At 36.6% G+C, this 19,971-nt stretch overlaps 1 protein-coding gene across 1 annotated transcript in view; it reads left to right on the top strand.

The window, feature by feature from the left end:
- Sras (Ras converting CAAX endopeptidase Sras) overlaps positions 1 to 2,527 on the top strand; it is a 190,344-nt gene extending 187,817 nt beyond the window's left edge. The window contains exon 6 of the mRNA XM_090406984.1: positions 2,331 to 2,527. Coding sequence (XP_090263110.1) covers positions 2,331 to 2,527 — 197 coding nt within the window. The remainder of the gene's footprint in view (positions 1 to 2,330) is intronic.
- Positions 2,528 to 19,971: the final 17,444 nt, after the last annotated feature.

Genomic DNA, 19,971 nt, shown 5'->3' on the forward strand with positions numbered 1-19,971 from the left:
TGCATGTGGAAATGCTTTGTTTGCCAAGGTAAACTATTGTTTTGAAAATTAAATAAACCTTACTAATTTATTATCCCTAAGCATTTACACTACAATAGAATAGTGATTTCCATTATTTTGAAGAGAATGAAGGTGAGGGTAGTGGCATGATAAATTGATGGCCGACTTTTATTTCATCTATTTGGAATGGATCAACTGCATGCTCTTCCATGCTGCTGTAGGTACGTGCCAGATGAGTGTGATAGATTGTAAAGATAATATATAATGAGTGTTAATTCTGGAGCCAAGTTTTGAGCACAGTTGAGGGGATGTCATCAGGTAGAAAATTGCTGAAATCTAAGCTGTTCAGGATTTTTATATCTTTTTTGTAGAAAAAAACAGACTAGAGAAAGTATGTAATGAACTTTTCTTAGTATAATGTGACGTGATTACAGTCAGCTTTATCTTTCAGTAATTGTATGCTGGTATCCTCTGGATAAGAGATGGATGGATGGAATCATAGAAAGGCAAACGTTTTCTCATTGAAGGATCTTCCGGTCCTTCACTGAGAAAACGTTTGCCTTTCTATGCTTTCTAATGAGAAAATTATTGCCTTTCGAGCAGAAGATAAGCTTTTTAAACTTGGTCCTTTCAAAGTTGGATTTATCAACATTTTTGTAGCTGTCACAAGCACCATCATAGACCGACTGCGAAGCTGAGGTTTGTCCACGTCTAGTGTGCTGAATTTTTTGTTTGACTGCTTTGACTTTTTGGATAGCCAAGGCATGGATAGAAGCTGGGGGTTTTGAATAAAATAGGAAATGAACATCGTCATTCCAGCAAGAATTATTTCAGTTGTTCTGTCAAACAGTTCAGTGAAACAATAATCAGACAATGTGAAGGAAGGAAGAGTAAAAATTACACCTTATCCCATTTGCTAGCTGGACAGACTCATTGGAAAGCTCTTTTGGTATCCAACCAACAGTGTAGATTTCAATCCCACTGTGACATGGATGTTTGTGGAAGTCTTTAGTTGGTAGTTGATTTTTGCTCTCTATGAGATCTCTACCTTGCTTGCCAGAAGCCTGAATTGCTTAAAAAGATACCATCTGTAATCTAGAGCACAGGCCTCAGATTCTCCACCCTATTAAATGTATTATAGGTTTATTTGTTGGTGAAAGCCATATGAAAAGAAAAAAAAAATCAACACTTGTAGTCATACTGTAACTCACAAAACTGAGAGTATCTGGGTGAAAGATGTTTCATTAAAAAGAACTTATGAATGAAGTTATAATCTGAGTTAATCAAGAAAAGGGCTGAATCCACAGTATATCATTATTATTATTATTTGACACCTCTAGGGAGTTCAAAGACTCATCGAGGGAAGGCACCTGCTCTACAACTCTGTCTCCCCCACTCAATCCACCAACTGATTGCAACTACACCAATGCCATCTACCGCCGACCACCACCACTAGTTTTTCCACAGACAATCACAAACATCCATGCCCACAGCGGGATTCAAACCTGCAGCCTTTTGGCTGGAGAGCGGATATGCTAACCACTCAACCAGCCAGGCCGGCATTTCTAATGCCAGGCTGGTATATCTGAAAGAAGAACTGATATGCAGAGAGAAGTCAGAATACCAAATTAGCTGTATGCAGGGCAACTCACTAGTATTATTATATGTATCTGAGAGTTAGATTTAAAACAAAATAATTGATTGGAGACTATTTCCTATCAGCCTTTTTAGGCTGATAGGAAAGTTCTAAAGAAAACTAGATGAGCCAGTAGCTTAAATGTCAAAACTAGTAAAAAATGCTATTAGAAATGAACCAAGAACTATGTATATTCAGTTACATAGCCAATCCACTATTGCCTAGATGAAAATCAGAATATACATGGTATGCCAAAAGTCATGAAGGGGTCTGAAGTTTTAATAACTTTTTATTAAATTAATTATTTTTTATTTTTTTTTTATTTGAAAGATTTGATTTTTCACACCTACTGTAATGATGGTGCTATGGTATTGTAAAATTAAAACAAAAAATAAAGGAGTTATTAAATATTGAAACCCCTTCGTGACTTTTGGCCCACCCTGTAGAAAGACTATTTTGGAAAACAAAAGAGTAAAGTCTATTAGAAATTCAATAGATGAAAAAATAAAACTGATAGGTTAATAAAATATTACATTGAAGTATCATAGTATTTTGTATATATTTTCTGAAAGTGGTGAAGATTTCTGTAACATTCTATAAAACAGTAGTAATAACTTTCGTGGTGATGTTAATTTGATTTTTGAGATGTCACTTTTTCATAGCATATTGCTGATAGCTTCTTTATATTTTTCAGGCCATTTCATTGCTCCTTTCATTGCTCATGCCTTCTGTAATCATATGGGTTTTCCAGATTTCACAGAGGTTCTCAATCATGGACAGCCAACAAAAGCAGTTCTTATAATTTTGTTTGTTCTTGGCCTCTTTGGTTGGATTTATCTGGTAGAGTTTGCAACACAGCCTTGGATATATAACAATAATATTTATTTATGATAAGTTTTGTATATTAAAAAAAAGAGTTATCTTTATATTGCACCAGAAATTCTAATGTGAAATTTTCATTAAGAGTAGATCACGAATTGTAAATAATGATAAAATTACTAGTCAGATATTTTTAATTAAAACACACACACACTAGTAACTTTAATGTGCCATTGATACTCTGAGATTACACTGCTAAATACTATTTATATATTTATATACTATATGTATATATATCAATATATGTTACAAAATATGTTGTAGATGTGATATAAAGCCTTTACTATCATATGTTTCGAGGATCACTCTTATAAAACAAGGGAACTAGTTTCAGTATATTTTGTAAATTCTTACGATTTCTTGCTTTACACTGCCAAGGGATGTACAGGATTTGAAACTGTTGATAGTACAACACAGTTAAGAGTTAATGGTTCCAGCCAACATTTTCCTTTCAAAGATGTCTGTTTCTTGTCAGGTTTGTAACATGATTAACTTACAATTATTTTAGTTTTACTCTTTTCTCCAAATTTTCCCAAAACATTTCTGTATGTCTGGTAATCGTTTCCTACTCTGCTGTTTAGATATCCAACAAGGATCAACTTTTCCTTTTTCATTATGTCAGTTGCTTTCTCTATTCCCTCAAAAAAAAAAATCCTCCACTTCTTCCTTAGTAGAACCTTCTGTGGGACCTTAAGCACAAATAAGTCTCATTGTCCAGTTCCCCATTCTGATATTTGTCCACTTCACTCTGCTTGATGTTGCCTGCCATTCAGGAAGATTATTCTCATATTTAGTGTTGAATATTATAGCTACTCCCTCTTTTCCCTGATTGTTATTGCCTGAATATAATATTTTGTATTTGTTTAGAAAGATCTTACCTGTTTTTGTCTTCTTTGTTTCAGTAATACCTATTATGTCTATCTGCAATTCTTCTGCTAGTTTCATTTCTTTTCTATTGATGGTTCTCATGTTGATGATGCTGATCTTGAACTCTGCCTATGTCAAGTTGGGATATTTCTGTTTTTTCAGTTCACTTTTTGCCTGTTTCTTGATGAAAACAATAGGTGCCTTGGTTGCTTGGGTGACATACCAGCCAACGTGAAATTCTGTCATATTGTTCCATCATGTTACATTATGGTTTAAGCCAATAAGAATACAGTTTGGTTGGCAAAATCCCAAATTGCCAACCCATTCTTATTTGCTCAGTATCCAGGTAGATACCTAACACTACAAGAAGGTAAGAGTTTGACATTAGGTCAGAATCCCTGGTTGGTTCTCCACATTCTTTGAAAGGCTGAAAAACTGTGAGGTCTACTCACAGTTTTTCAGCTTTGACCCTTAAGCACATCCTTAAATAATAATACATTTAAAATTTAAAAAAACCAAAACAAAATTACCTTTATAATTAGTCATTGTATAATACATATTTGTGCCTTCAAAAATGTCCGAAGGAGGAAAGTAGATTTGAGAATTCAGAATCCTTAAAGAAGCCGAAAGTAAAAGCATTTGAAAAGAAACATGAAATTTTAAAATTTCATGTTTCTTTTCAAATGATGTCTTCCAAAACTGGAATGAAAGATGATGGACGTTGCTTCCAAGTTTCATTTGTCTGATTATATGATAAACTCCATCTTAAAAAATAAACAGATTGTTTTGAATGAGGTGAAACGTGCTGGGCTAGTGTAATCAGCTACTATTAGAAAAAGGGAAGGCTTAATTCTTGAAGTCGAAAAATTATTAATTGTTTGGATCATTCATCAGACTCAAACTTCATATGCTGTTAAACCAAGCTACAATTTTGATGATGTCTTCCCAGTGGGGTGAGATATCGCACAGAGAGACTTTTAGTGAAGGTTGGTTTGACTGCTAGAACAGATTGGTTTGAAAGGCTGGCTGGCATAAAAAATGAAAGAAAATAAAAATTCAAGTTGAAGCTGCAAGTGCTGACATTGAGGCTGCAAAATATTTCTCAGGAATATTGGTTGAAATTATGAAAGAGAAAGGCTATTGTTGTTGACAAATTTTTAATGTTGACAACACTTTTTTTTTTTCTGAAAATGCTTTCATGAACTTAAATTGTAAAAGAATTGTATCATTATATAAGAAAATAGGCAGTGTTTATAAACAAATCAGATTCATTTTTTGTTACATAAATTTATTTAAAATATTACAATAGATGCAAGTCTTAAAAAACCAATAATAATTATTAACCTCAATTTTCATGTTAATTTTCTTCATCTGTTGAAAATAGTTCTTCGGATTCATTGTTTAAATGATTGTCATATGGATCCCAGTTCGAATCCGGTGAATTGATTTCGTTTTCATCGTCATCAGTGTCCCACAACAGATCATCTTACGTACCATCCATAAGATTAGAGATACCACATTAAATGATTTTATTACAGTCTCTACTTTTACTTTATTCCATGCTTTGATCACAAAATTGCAAAACATATCAAGTGATGCAGTGCACATAGATCCACCGTTTGTAAATGATTTTTCACCAGTCAACATCCAATTATTCCACTCTTCTCGCATGTGATCTTTAAATGGTTTGTTCAAGCAAACGTCTAGTGGTTTGCAATATAGAAGTTAAACGCTGGTTTAACAGCAATTTTTGTGTTATTTTTTTCTGGAAGACTTTTAGTATTTTCATTTAAATGACTATGAAACATATCCCATACTAATAAACTGCGTTTCTTCATTATACCACCTGCGTGTTCCACACATTATTTATCCATAATTTCACACCATTTTTGTTCATTTATCCTTTTTTGTGAAAATGTACAAAAACACCTGAAGGAAATTTTATCTTAGGTTTAGTTTTATATTTGAAGATGATCATTGGTTTTAACTTGGTTCCATCAACCATACACGACAACACAACCGTAAACCTTGTTTTTTCATGACCTGTACTTCGAACTAGCACACTCTTACTACCTTTAGACTCCACTGTTTTATTGCTTATCATTTCACAGCTCATAGGAGTTTCATCCATGTTTCCAATTATTACTAACACCATGTTCCAACATAAAAATGTGCACAAATTCACATGGAGAGAAGAAGCAAGGAATAAGAAAAGTCTCATTGACTATGTTATTGTTGATAGTGATGTTTTCTCCCTGGTGCAGGACACCAGAGTGTACAGAGGATTTGAAATTGAAAGTGATCACTATTTAGTCTCGAGCAGGATAAAATTGAATTTCATATTGAAAAGAATAACATGTAAGGAAGTTTTAAAGCGAATAAAAGTTGAGCAGCTCTCAAATGTAAACTGTAGACTAAAATACACAAAGATTATTGAAGAAAAAATGAAAGAGCTTGAGAACAGGAATCAAACCTTGAAGATTCAGTGGCAAGCCTTGAAAAAAGCCCTGATTGATTCAGCTAGAGAGGCATGTGGTAAAGTTGTCTGCAAGGATAGAAAAATTAGAACTCCATGGTGGACATTAAAGAGGCAGTGAAGGAAAAGAAGAAAGCATATCAAAAGTTCCTGGCAAATAAGTCAGCTTGTGCTTTTAGAAAATACAGAGACAAATGCAAGAATGCTAAACACTGTGTAAAACTAGCTAAACAAAAGTCATGGGAGGACTTTGGCAAGAATATAGAAAATAAATATCAAGAAGGTGGCAAAATATTTTGCAGGTTGTTGAAGAAGCTTAGGAATGTTGGAAAGAGTGCTGTAAAAGGAATTAGAGATAATAAAGGTGACATGAAAACGGGAGAAAAAGATATCCTTGAAGTATGGAGTAATTACTTTGAAAAACTGCTAAATGAAACAAGCAGTGATGACAGCACAGTGGTAAAAAACACTGACCAGGTATGTCAGTGTTTTTACATATCCATATATGTAAAATATGGATATTTCCATATTTTACTGCCTTTCCACATTTCAAATGCTTGAAATGTGGAAAGGCAGCAGGAGTAGATATTATTCGACCAGAAATGCTGAAGTATGGTAGTATAAAAGTCTTACAGTGGCTGCACTGCATAGTTCAGAAGGCCTGGACAGAGGGACGAATTCCCGATGATTGGAGTAGAGCTCTCATAGTACCCATATATAAAAAGGGAAATAAAACTGAATGTGAGAATTACAGAGATATTTCCCCTACTTCTGGCAAGATCTATGCAAGTATATTTGAGAAACGGTTGAGAAGAATTGTGGATGAAAAGCTTGGTGAAGAACAAGCTGGATTCAGGCCAAATAGAGGCTGTCAGGATCAGATCTTCACTGTACAACAAATAGTCGAGAAAGCATGGGAATATAACAAAGATCTGTATTTAAGTTTTGTTGATTTGGAAAAGGCATATGACAAGGTGCCAAGAGAGAAGCTATTCAATACGCTACAGTTATATGGTGTCAGTGGGGCATTATATCAAGCAATACTTAGTCTTTATTTGAGTTGTAAGTCAGCAGTTAAAATTGAAGGAAGTACAGGAAGATGGTTTAATGTTAAATCTGGTGTGAGACAAGCATGTACATTATCCCCTCTGTTATTCATTATCTATATGGATCACATTATGAAGGAAAGTGTTATTAAACATGATATCAAAGTTGGAGATGTTAATATCAGCTTTTTGCTTTATGCAGATGATGTTATATTTCTAAATAAATCCCCTCCAAGTCTGCAAGATTCTCTGACTAAATTGAATAGCTGTTGTAATAGATATGGTATGAATGTCAGCAATAAAAAGACAAAGACAATGAAAATAGGTAGAATCATTGAAAATGTCAACTGTGTTGTGAATGGAGAACCTGTGGAACAAGTAAAACATTTCAGCTACTTAGGCACAATTTTTAGTGAAGATGGTAAACTAAATATAGAAATAGACAGCAGAATCAACAACGCTGGTATGGTGGGAAGTCAATTGAATAAATTCATATAGAATAAGAGAGAAATTAGTCGGAACACTAAATTAGCTGTATACAAGACAGTGTTCAAACCAGTTTTAACTTATGGATCTGAGAGCTGGGTCAAAAGTAAAACACTTGACCACAGACTAGGGACCGCAGATATGAGATTCCTGAGAAAGATTAGACGCGTGAACAGATGGCATCAATGGCGATATCATATTAAAAACGAGGATATTAGGAAAAAACTTGACATTGTCAGCATCCAGGAATGCGTTAGCAGAGCTAATGTCAGGTGGTATGGTCACTTAAACAGAATGGGCGAAGAAAGATTAACAAAACAAGTGTTCTTTGCCAGGTTGGCAGGAAAACGACCCATAGGAAGACCAAGATATAGGTGGATTGATATGGTACAAAGTGCCTTAGACGATTGACATATAAGATCTGATAATGTTGGAGTCTTGACAAGTAACAGACTGATTTGGAGGAAAATTGTAGATAGGAAGTTAGTAATGATGTGATTTTTTTCATGTAGTACTATCATATCCTGTACACCCCTTGAGGGTACATAGCAGGAATTTGATGATGATGATGAGAAATGTATGTTCTTGTCTCAACGGAATAATAAATTTATGGAAACTAGTAAGTTTGTGGTCAAGATCTGCTGGTAGTTTTTGAGCAATTTTCGTTTTTTTCATATTATCAGATTTTTCTGTTCATAAAATTATTACACCATCCTGAAGTAGCTTGAAATTCTATACTTTCATCTGGATTCAATCTTGTTTTTTTTTTTTTCAATTTTTCAATTTTCAATTCAATTTTAGTGCATATGCTCTAATCATATTTCTTGTTACAAGATAACCGATGGCTGCAACTGGAAAATCACGTTGCAGTATGGGTGATCCCCGTTCTCATCGCACATTTTTTCTTTGGTAATTTTTTTTAAATATCTTCTTTCTTCCCCCATTATCTTACCATCTTCTCAGTTATGTCAAACTTTCTTGCAGCAGCACAGTTATTAGTTTGCTTTGCCACTTCAGTTACCCTAAATCAAGCTTCATACTTTCTTCATTTTGTTGCTGGTTCCATGATTTTAAATGATAACAATTTTAATAATCCTAAAATTCAAAAAATGCAAAATAATAATTAATTAAAATTGGGGGCTAATCACTTTTAATTAGGGTAATTCGCATAAATACTAAATCTATGCTATGCAAAAAAATAACAAATATGCATCGATATAAAAATAACGTATTTAACAACAATACCTAACGTTGCATTAATACAAGAAAGAAGAAATTGGGGGAGGGGGTCTTCTTATGCAACTGATATAAGCTTAAAACCTAAAAATAGCCTAAAATTTAGGCCTCATCTTATACCCCTGTCGTCCTATACACTAACATATATACGGTACTTTCCTATCATTGAGTAAGGAATCATCCTTGGTGTTGCAAGTGACAAAGCAGAGGTCAGGGTTTGAGTCTTTCTTCCGTCTACCTGATTTAAAAGTTCCAGAGTCTTTTGCATCAAAAACCAGTGATAGCCCAAGGCTTTTGGCCCATTACATCAGTCTATTATTGATATAATTTCTACAATAGCCCCAAGGAGTGATTGTTGACTGTTAAAATCTGCTATGTAGACTGCTGGATGTTTTTGAGCAGGAAGAGCTGGGATAGATCAAATTTGTTTTGGTGGTTTGTAAACTGACATTATAGTTGTGCCAGCTGCTGCCATAATGGTCTCAATGTTGTTATGATTAGAAGAAGATAGTATTTTGCAGTTTTTCACGTTCTCTCGCATCTAGATGGTAGAACCATATATTGGTGACAGGATGCAGTCCATTATCCAGTCGCCAGTGATATTAGCTCTTGTGGTAATCTCTTCTTTGCTGATATGTAGTTCCTGAACAGAGATTACATTTTTTTGTTAATTATTTTTGTGTATTTTAGTCTATAGTTCACATCTGAGAGGTGCTCAACTTTTATTTGCTTTAAAACTTTCTTACATGTTGTTCTTTTCAATTTTATCCTGCTCAAGACTAAATAGTGATCACTTCCAATTTCAAATCCTCTGTACACTATGATGTCCTGCACCAGAGAGAAAACATCATTATCAACAATAACATAGTCAATGAGACTTTTCTTATTCCTTGCCTCTTCTCTCCATGTGAATTTGTGCACATTTTTATGTTGGAACATGGTGTTAGTAATAACTAGTCCATGTCCTGAGCAGAAATCCAACAGGTATTTGCCATTATTATTAGCTTTACTGTTTTCTCCAAATTTTCCTAAAATATTTTTGTATTTCTGACCATCATTTCCTACTCTGCTATTTAGATCCCCAACAAGGACCAACTTTTCCTTTTTCATTGTGTCAGTTGCTTTCTCTAAAGCATAAAAAAATTCCTCCATTTCTACCTTAGTAGAACCTTCTAAGAGACCATAGGCACAAATAAGTCTCATAGTCCAATTCCCCATTCTGATAATTGAATAAGTTTGAATTAAAATTGAATAAGCAATTAAGATGTTGTTCAGAAGTTTCGTGTTATGAAATCTTTGGATTTAATTTCCACCATTTATTAAAACCATTCACAAAACTCGATACTCTAATTGTATTGCCGCAGGCAAATAAACGGCAACAAAAACAGTGTAACTTTTTTGCTCTGAGAATAAACCATCCATGTTCTAAGAACATTTTCGCCATTTGGTAGTTCTTTATAAAACCATGATTTTGCAAGTTGGCGACGATCTCCTTTAATTCCTATTCCAGATCTATCTGTTGCATCAAAAGATCCATCTTTATTTTGAAATACTTCACTTCCTTGCTTAATAATATCAATTTTAATTTCATCTGGTACTGGGATTGACCAAGCAGCAACATCACAGAATATTTCATTTGTATTTGTCCATTCCATTTCCTTATTATTGACGTTCTTTGCTTGTTCAAGTGCTTCTGTTCGTATTGAGTTCAATATTCTTTTCATCATCAATATTTTTCTTATCCTGCTGAACTGTTTTTCCAAAGTATCTTCCATTTCTTGCCGTTCTTCTGCCACTATTTCTTCTATTTCACCTGCTATGGTTGAAACTGATGTCACTGGCATTATGTATTTTATAATAGCTCCCAACACATTTGTAACAGCTTCTTCTTTCATTTTTTTAAAAAATTTTTCTTCTTTGATATCCACTTGGTCTTTGTCGTTTCATGTTTCTATAATTTTTTAAGTAGTGTTTGACTGCTATAGATTGTATCAATCAGAAACAAATTATAGTAGAAAGAAGTTTTAATCTGTACTTTTAAAAACTGTACTTATGACTGTATCTGCTATGTAGTACAAACACAAAAATATTTCTTCAAAGTTTGTTTATAATCAGCCTATTTTCAACACAGTATTTTATCACCGACTATAAGCACAAAATTACGAATGTGTACACTTATAGGTTTGGATAAATAATGTGTGATTTTACTGTGAAATTGTTCTGCTGTCTTCGCCTTGCTTTGATTGGCTTTAAAACAATGAAATTTTAAATTTTAAAATAGTCAGGTTTATTGGTTGTTTTCAATCAAGGTCACTCGTGTTTCTGTCTTAACACCAACCCACTAACTGTAAATTAGAATGTTATATGCTGTTGTGTTGACTTTCTACTACTATAACTATTCTTTAGTCTTTGGGTCAGTTCCCCATTAAAATTCCATACGGATATCACGTGGTACCTCTGAGGGACAATGGAATCTCCTCGTGATCGAGGCAACACCAGAGTGTCTGAGATCTACCTCTCGTAAAACGCCAAGAAAATTTATATTTCGCTGCACCACTTAGTGCTATTAGATTAACAATATTATCAATCAAGAGGTGATCTCAGGACAGTACTTAAATGATACCTAGCAACTTTACAGACGGGGCCAAACTTTACTTCTTTCTAGTCTCCCGCATAGGTTCATATTATTTTTATAAGAGGTGCATCGGATTCTAGAAATCACAGATAGTCTTAGTTAGATACAAAAGCAAGGTTTATTATATATCAAAAATATGTACATTCAATACTATTAGCTTAATTTCCATCTAGGGAGTTCCTGACAGTCAGGATAGAGTTAAAATATTACAATACTACAAATATACTTATAACTGATTATGCTGTAATTCTCTAAAGTAAGAATCTTATTTATACTCTTAAATACCTTAATCATGCATGATTATCACAATCTTTCTATTTTTCAGTAGTTTTGTCAAACTACACAAGATAGCATTTATATCTTTTACAATCCCTTTATAAATTAGCAGTTCCTCACTCTAGACATATTCGTAACTTCTTATAACATATTAAGGAACTTTATGACAGTGATAGACAGTAAGATTTAAGGCAACCCTCTCTAAACAATAGCAACACAGTCTTAATCAATATCATTAATGTTCCCTTTTCTGCTTTATCAACGTGGCATAAATCTCTCATTCACATTCAGTGAAATACAAATAAAGTCTACTTATCTGCCCTTTGGTTCTGTATCGTGTCAATGGTCTACCGGAATCTGCTTCTCCTTAATGTCCGTGTGCTTCAATCTGGCTTTCTATGGACTGCCGGGCTTATTTCTTCCACGGGGATACGACTGCCGAGTTCCTCTGCTGCCTTTATCGGAATCCTCTGGTATAGAGGCACTGCCACCCTTTACCACTGCATGAGACAAACACCAGGAGATCCAGGAACAAAAAGCCCTCCTTTTTTTCAGGGGTGCATGACCCTTATATTTCCTTCTTTTTTCTCGGTGTTTCTCGCATTTCACGATGTCCAGCCAACACACTCACGTGGTCTTACGTCATGGCGCCCAGCCTTCTCCACTATCGCACGTGCGCTGACGTCATGCTGTTTGCTTGGGGCAAGCCGCTCCCTCGCGTCACTGCTCCGTGACCTTTGGACTTCACTCCCCCCCCATGTTGATTTTGTGCTAACATTCTATATCTATTAATTTATAAATTAATATTACTTTATAAAATTCTGCTAAAGCTTTACACTTTCATTATTGATTTTAACTCATTTGTGAATGGCACTAAATACACACTTATTTAATTTCTCATAGCAATAATTTTATACTCAGAGGCAATTACCTGTATTTATATCCCTCTTTTGTTTGGAAACGCTTGTTAGATTGTGATAAGATAGGAGTTCCTAAAATTCCACTTTATCACAATGCAACATCCTCTTCCAATTAAAATTTTCCAACATTTTTCTTCCTCTCAAGTGTTCCTCCTTACTTTTTAAAGGGAGTGGGGGGGGGGATCTCTTTTAATGGCACCCTATTTCCTGCTCATTATACCTATTCATGTTGTGGGTTTGTTTATCTGCATTCTTGCTTAGTCTACTAATATTATGATCTGTCTCCTTGGATTCCTCCCTCTCACTCACTTCTAATTTTGTTCCATCCCCCCCCCCCCTTAACCTTTTAGAGGGGGTTCAGTTTGTCAAAAAATTGTCTAGTGAATTGGAGGCATCTAGTCCTGCCAAGTTCCTTATCACGATGGAGACTTAGTCTTCTTGATTTCTTCCCTTTATCTGTTCTGTCTCCATCCTCCTTTACCCTTCTTATAGTTGACCAAGGCTTGTTCACGAGTAGGTTCCCAGTATTCGGGTTCCTTTTATCAAAAGTTCGCTCACTCAAGGGGTATACTCTAGTTCTGTGGGCCATTTTACCGTTATGCCGGGGTCTGAGGTTATATCTAGTTTGTCTTGACACTTCACCTTCACTCTCATTGTTACAATGCTCTTCTCTGATTCTGAATGAGGTTCTCTCGTTCAGGTAATCCCCCTCTGGGCATTCTTTGTATAATATAATATAATATCCGTTGAGGTGGTCACTTTCAACAAGACCTTTCTCACCCTCTTCTAGTTCATCCTTGCTTCTCCCTCTTGCTTTGGATTTCTCATTTGGTCCTTGATCCTTCTGGAGGAATCCTCCCTTCTTCCCATAAACGCTCTCTATGAAGTCTCCTTGACAGACCAGCCTCTCTGATCGAGTCATATATAGCTTGAGTCTGTCAGAGTGCACTATCCAGGTTCTTGCTCTGTCGGAGGTTTCCTTGATCTTAAATGTCACCGGGGATAATTTCTCTTGGATCACGAACGGCCCAACAGCACTCCTTCCAAATTTACCCCCTTTCTTATTTACAGAGCCATGTAAGTAATACAAGGATCTAAACCCAGGCAACCTCGTCCATTAGGACGAGATTGCCTGGGTTTAGATCCTTGTATTGCTTACATAATCCCTGGCCCTGTATTACTTACTTGTATATAATCCCTGGCCTTGTATTACTTGCATAATCCCTGGCCCTTTGGGAACATGCCTCGCTTGACCTGGCTACTATATCATAAGGTATCCTGTTGTTAATCACTCGATCCTTTAGGTAGACGTCAATATCAGGAAATCCAGAGTCGACATGGGTATTCCTGAAGTTGCAGGGAAAAGCTGGCTCAAAACCATAGAGAATAACAGCAGGAGCTTCCTTTATGGCAGTATGCAGGGCGGTTCTGAATGCAAATAGGGTATGATCTAGGAAAGCATCCCAATTTGAGATATGTTCATCAGCCAGTTTGGATAAGGTAAGTTTCAAGGTTCTGTTCAGGCGCTCACACACATCCCATTTCCTTGAGGATGGTACGGTGTGGTGAATAGTTTCTTTATCTTTAACAGCTTACACAGCTGCAGCATTACTTCTGCCTTGAAGTTAGAACCCTGATCAGAGAGGATTGTTTGGAGGGTTCCATACCAGGAGATTATTAATTTAAAAAATGTATTGGTCACCGTCTGAGCTATCTGGTCTTTGATGGCCATAGCCTCTGGATATCGGGAAAACATATCCACAATCACCAATATGAATTTATTTCCTTTCTTGGTGACTGGGAGGGTCCCACAATATCCATGGCTACAAGGTGTCGGTGTCGATTGAAGAGGGGCTTTACCCAGACACCTGACTTCTTTTGGCACAGGTGACAGGAAGACACATATGCTTCAATGTCACCCCTCATTCCTTTCCAGATGTATCTACTCCGTATATAGTTCCATGTTCTCTGCATGCCTTGATGGCCTGCCAAACTGGAATCATGGAAAGTGTAGAGAACCCAGGGGATCATAAGTTTTGGGACCACAATCTTGTCCCTCCACCTTCCTGTAAGGTCCTGCCTGGAAAGTAAGAGTTCATCTTGATTGAGGCACAGGGTGTGACGAAAAGACCTGGTATCTGGTGATCCCTCCCCTCTAAGGATCTTCTCATATAACTTTCCCCATACAGGGTCTCTCCTGCTCCTCTACGATGCGGAGCTTGTCCCAGATCTGGTTTTCAAGGGACGTAATCCTCTTCTTGTTTACCTCTTTTACCATACGTAATGGGAAGGACTCCTCTTCCAGACTAGAACCCTCTCTGTAAGTGGAGTCTAGTGACCTTGATAAATAGTCTGCTACTACGTTGGTGGAACCTGGGATATATTTCACCTCTAGATTAAACTCTTCAATCTCTAACGCCCATCAGATGATCCTCTGATTCTTGTCCTTCATTGATGATATGAAGGAGAGAGGCTTGGTGTCAGAGCGCAAGATGATCTGTTGGCCCAGTAGCATATATTTGAGTTTCCTCAAGGAGAAAATGATAGCAAGTGCCTCCTTTTTGATCACTGAATAGTTAACCTCAGAAGAGGATAGCTTGCGGCTGATGAAGGCTATGGGTCTAAATCCCTCTCCTTTCTCCTGCCCAACAACTGAGGCAATAGCGTCCTTAGAGGCATCCGCCGAAAGGTAGAACACCTGACCTAACTTGGGATAGGTTAATACTGGTGATTGAGTTAGGGCTAAATTTAGGAGGCGATATGCCCGTTGCTGCTCCCCCCCCTCAAACTTCCCTCCTTTTTTTGTAAGTTTAACAATTGGTTGCATCAGACTCAAGCACTCAGGTATGAATCTCCAGTAAAAATTTACCATACCCAAGTATCTCCTAACCTGCCTGATGGTGGTGGGAACTTTAGCGTTCAATATGGCAGTTACATTGGCCTCAGTGGGATTTACTACATCCTCACTCACCACATGGCCCAAATATTCCACTTCCCTGAGAAAAAACTGGCACTTTGAATATTTTAGGGAGAGTTGGGCTCTGTCTAATCTATCCATTTGACAACAGCCTTCAGTGCTCCCCAATGCAGGATGAGCATACCTGAAGATCGTCCTGGAAGCAGATTATCCCTTCCCCCAACAATTCAGATAGGACCGAATTCATCAAGCACTGGAAACTCATCGCAGAGTTCCTGGCTCCCTGAGGGAGTCGACACATCTGGTACTTTTGCCACCTTGTGGTAAAGGCAAAGTACTTTCTGTCCTTCCTCAAGGGGATCTGGAAGTATCCAGAATTTAGATCTAGTTTTGAAAAAAATTTGGCTCCTCCCAGGCCTATCAGTAGGTCCCCTATCCTGCACACGGGAAAGTCTATAGGCTTTGTGACCTAATTTATTTCTCTTAAATCTAAGACAAATCTTAAACTACCACTGGGCTTTTCTACCAGAATGAATGGACTATTCCATCTTGAATTTGATCTCTCAATAATACCTGCCCTTTCATATTCTGATAGCAATTTCTTGAGCTCATCCATGTGCTTAAGAGGCATCTGGTATTGTTTTATATGTATAGGCACATCAGATGTGACCTGAACTGAGTGCTGTACCTTACTGGTGCAGGAGAGTGAACTGATCTCTTCAGTAAACACTCAAGGGAAGCAGTGGAACAGGGTCTCAAAAAACACCTCAATTTGTCTTCTTTCTTTGCCCAGTCTAACTTGTTTAGTGGCCTCTTTGGTCAGTTTCCTCCTCCACTGTTGGTATTCTCCTCGCAATCTCTAATTCCAACTTCCATGGCTTCGTTCAGTTCGGTGGTACCCTTTTCTCCACAGTCGAGTTTGTATCTCATTCCACATAATGACAGAGTCCTGCTGCCAAAGTCACACGCAAACTTGTTTCTTTCCAGAAAATCAAGGCCCAGTATGACTTGTCACCAGTGTCTGCTAATTTGGGAAGAACAAACATATCATGTGTGGTGTTTACTGGGAAGCATGGTATATGAATCGCCACCTTTGCCTTCAGTGCAGATAAGATTTCGACTCTTGCTATCCCCATGATCCTTGTAGGATTGTACAAACTTGTAAAGGCATCAGGAGTGGTGTTCCGGAATGCTTTTACTAGTTGCATAGGTATCACAGATATATGGGCTCCGGTGTCAAGGAGAAACTTGCAGGGAACCCCTTCTACATAGCCTTCCACCAGGGACAATGGTAGTCCTTTTCCTACTTCTGCCAAGGAAACAGTTTGTATTCTATAACCCTTTTCCACTTTAGATTCCCTTCCTTTCAAACAGAGTAAGGAGGGTACTTTCTCTCTAGAAGTGATTAGCTGTTCATGGTCTACAGGAATGGGGTTAGGTGTACTCCCTCTTCTAATACAGCTCTCAAAAGAGAGGTTTGGGTCATTTCCTTTATTCTCCTTTCCCGCTCTAGGGTGAGATTGAAGCACCCATCAAAATCCCTGGCTCCCTTCTTAAAGATCACTCCCCTTAAGTTATCTTTTAGTCCTATTTTAAATTGTTGAAAGGCCAGCCATCTTAGATGGGCACCTTTCTCTGTATTTGATATCCTTACAGAATTTGAGATGGACAGTACCCTGTTGAAGAAGCTGGTCACTCCTTCATTATCCCCTTGTATACAACTATATAATTTCTTCAATGCCTGGAGAGTTCCCTTCTTCTGAGTGAATTTATCAATTAGTATTTCTTTAAACCTTTGGTAATTGGTCGATTCTCTTAAAGGGGGGGGGGGGATGAACACAAGAAGGTCTTAGCCTTCCCTTGTTAAACTATCACGGAGTAGGATTAACAATTGAAAATCAGACCATCCCCCCCTCATGTTGAATTTGTGCTAACATTCTATATCTATTAATACATATTACTTTATAAAATTCTACTAAAGGTTTACACTTTCATTATTGATTTTAACTCATTTGGGAATGGCGCTAAATACACACTTATTTAATTTCTCATAGCAAAATTTGCTTGATATATTTACATAGCAATAATTTTATACTCAGAGGCAATCATCTGTATTTATATCCCTTTTAGTTTGGAAATGCTTGTTAGATTGTGATAAGATAGGAGTTCCTAAAATTCCACTCTATCACAATCCAACATATGTTGTGGGTTTCTTTTATTCTGGAAGTAACATGTGCCCCTGTGATAGTTTTGTTCCATCCCCCCCTCAACCCGTATGGAATTTATGTTGTGTTGACTTTCTACTACTATAACTATTCTTTAGTCTTTGGGTCAGTTCCCCATTAAAATTCCATACGGGTATCACGTGGTACCTCTGAGGGACAATGGAATCTCCTCGAGATCGAGGCAACACCAGAGTGTCTGAGATCTACCTCTCGTAAAACGCCAAGAAAATTTATATTTCGCTGCACCACTTAGCACTATTAGATTAACAATATTATCAATCAAGAGGTGATCTCAGGACAGTACTTAAATGATACCTAGCAACTTTGCAGACGTGGCCAAACTTTTCTTCTTTCTAATCTCCCGCATAGGTTCGTATTATTTTTATAAGAGGTGCATCGGATTCCAGAAATCACAGATAGTCTTAGTTAGATACAAAAGCAAGGTTTATTATATATCAAAAATATGCACATTCAATACTATTAGCTTAATTCCCATCTTAAGGGAGTTCCTGACAGTCAGGATAGAGTTAAAATATTATAATACTACAAATATACTTATAACTGATTATGATGTAATTCTCTAAAGTAAGAATCTTATTTATACTTTTAAATACCTTAATCATGCATGATTATCACATCTTTCTATTTTTCAGTAGTTCTGTCAAACCACACAAGATAGCATTTATATCTTTTACAATCCCTTTATAAATTAGCAGTTCCTCACTCTAGACATATTCGTAACTTCTTATAACATATTAAGGAACTTTATGACAGTGGTAGACAGTAAGATTTAAGGCAACCCTCTCTAAACAATAGCAACACAGTCTTAATCAATATCATTAATGTTCCCTTTTCTGCTTTATCAACGTGGCATAAATTTCTCATTCACATTCAGTGAAATACAAATAAAGTCTACTTATCTGCCCTTTGGTTCTGTATCGTGTCAATGGTCTACCGGAATCTGCTTCTCCTTAATGTCTGTGTGCTTCAATCTGGCTTTCTATGGACTGCCGGGCTTATTTCTTCCGCGGAGATACGACTGCCGAGTTCCTCTGCTGCCTTTATCGGAATCCTCCGGTATAGAGGCACTGCCACCCTTTACCACTGCATGAGACGAACACCAGGAGATCCAGGAACAAAAAGCCCTCCTTTTTTTCAGGGGTGCATGACTCTTATATTTCCTTCTTTTTTCTCGGTGTTTCTCGCATTTCACGATGTCCAGCCAACACACTCACGTGGTCTTACGTCATGGCGCCCAGCCTTCTCCACTATCGCACATGCGCTGACGTCATGCTGTTTGCTTGGGGCAAGCCGCTCCCTCGCGTCACTGCTCCGTGACCTTTGGACTTCACTCCCCCCCCCCCTCATGTTGATTTTGTGCTAACATTCTATATCTATTAATTTATAAATTAATATTACTTTATAAAATTCTGCTAAAGCTTTACACTTTCATTATTGATTTTAACTCATTTGTGAATGGCACTAAATACATACTTATTTAATTTCTCATAGCAAAATTTGCTTGATATATTTACATAGCAATAATTTTATACTCAGAGGCAATCACCTGTATTTATATCCCTTTTTTGTTTGGAAACGCTTGTTAGATTGTGATAAGATAGGAGTTCCTAAAATTCTACTCTATCACAATCCAGCAATGCCCTCTAGCTTTGACAACCCAATAATACAAAAGTAACTAAACAAAATTTGTGTGTTTGATTTGAATTCGAATTAGGTACCTATCTATTTATCGTATATGTGTGTCGTATTTATCAGCAAATTTAAAAAAAAAAAATATTTACGAATATGAATAATACTAAATAACTTTTAAGAACTGAAAACGATACAAAAATTTTTATACAAATATCTGGGGAATAGTAATGATATTCCACGTTCTTGCCCCCCATTGCTTGGTTTCCGGGGTAGATCGCCCCCCCTTATTTAGCGCCAGATTTTTTAAAAAAATTATTTACGAATATCAATAATGTTAAATAATTTTTAAGAACTGAAAATGATACAAAAATTTTTATACAAACATCTGGTGAATAGTAATGATATTCCATGCTCTTGGCCCCCATTCAGCTTGGTGCCCGGGCCAGACGTCATCCCCCTCTGGGTATGCTACTGTCAACCCCACAGTGGGCAAGTGATTCAAAGAAATGATATTAAATATCCATTCTTTTTAAGACAGAGATATTGAAATATTTCAAAAATGACCAGAGATCTTATAAGAGCAAATAATCCTTGAGTTTTCACATCAACTTTATGATTTTTAATTCTTCTTGTGTATCTTTTCCTCTATTTGCAAACTTTCTGAGTACCACTAAAACATTTTTGACATTCTCATGACATTATGTTCTGTCTTCTTTCCG

The sequence above is a fragment of the Typopeltis vanoorti genome, chromosome 17 (genome assembly GCF_054136105.1).
Source record: "Typopeltis vanoorti isolate ZY-2024b chromosome 17, IOZ_Tvanoo_1.0, whole genome shotgun sequence".
Taxonomy (NCBI): domain Eukaryota; kingdom Metazoa; phylum Arthropoda; class Arachnida; order Uropygi; family Thelyphonidae; genus Typopeltis; species Typopeltis vanoorti.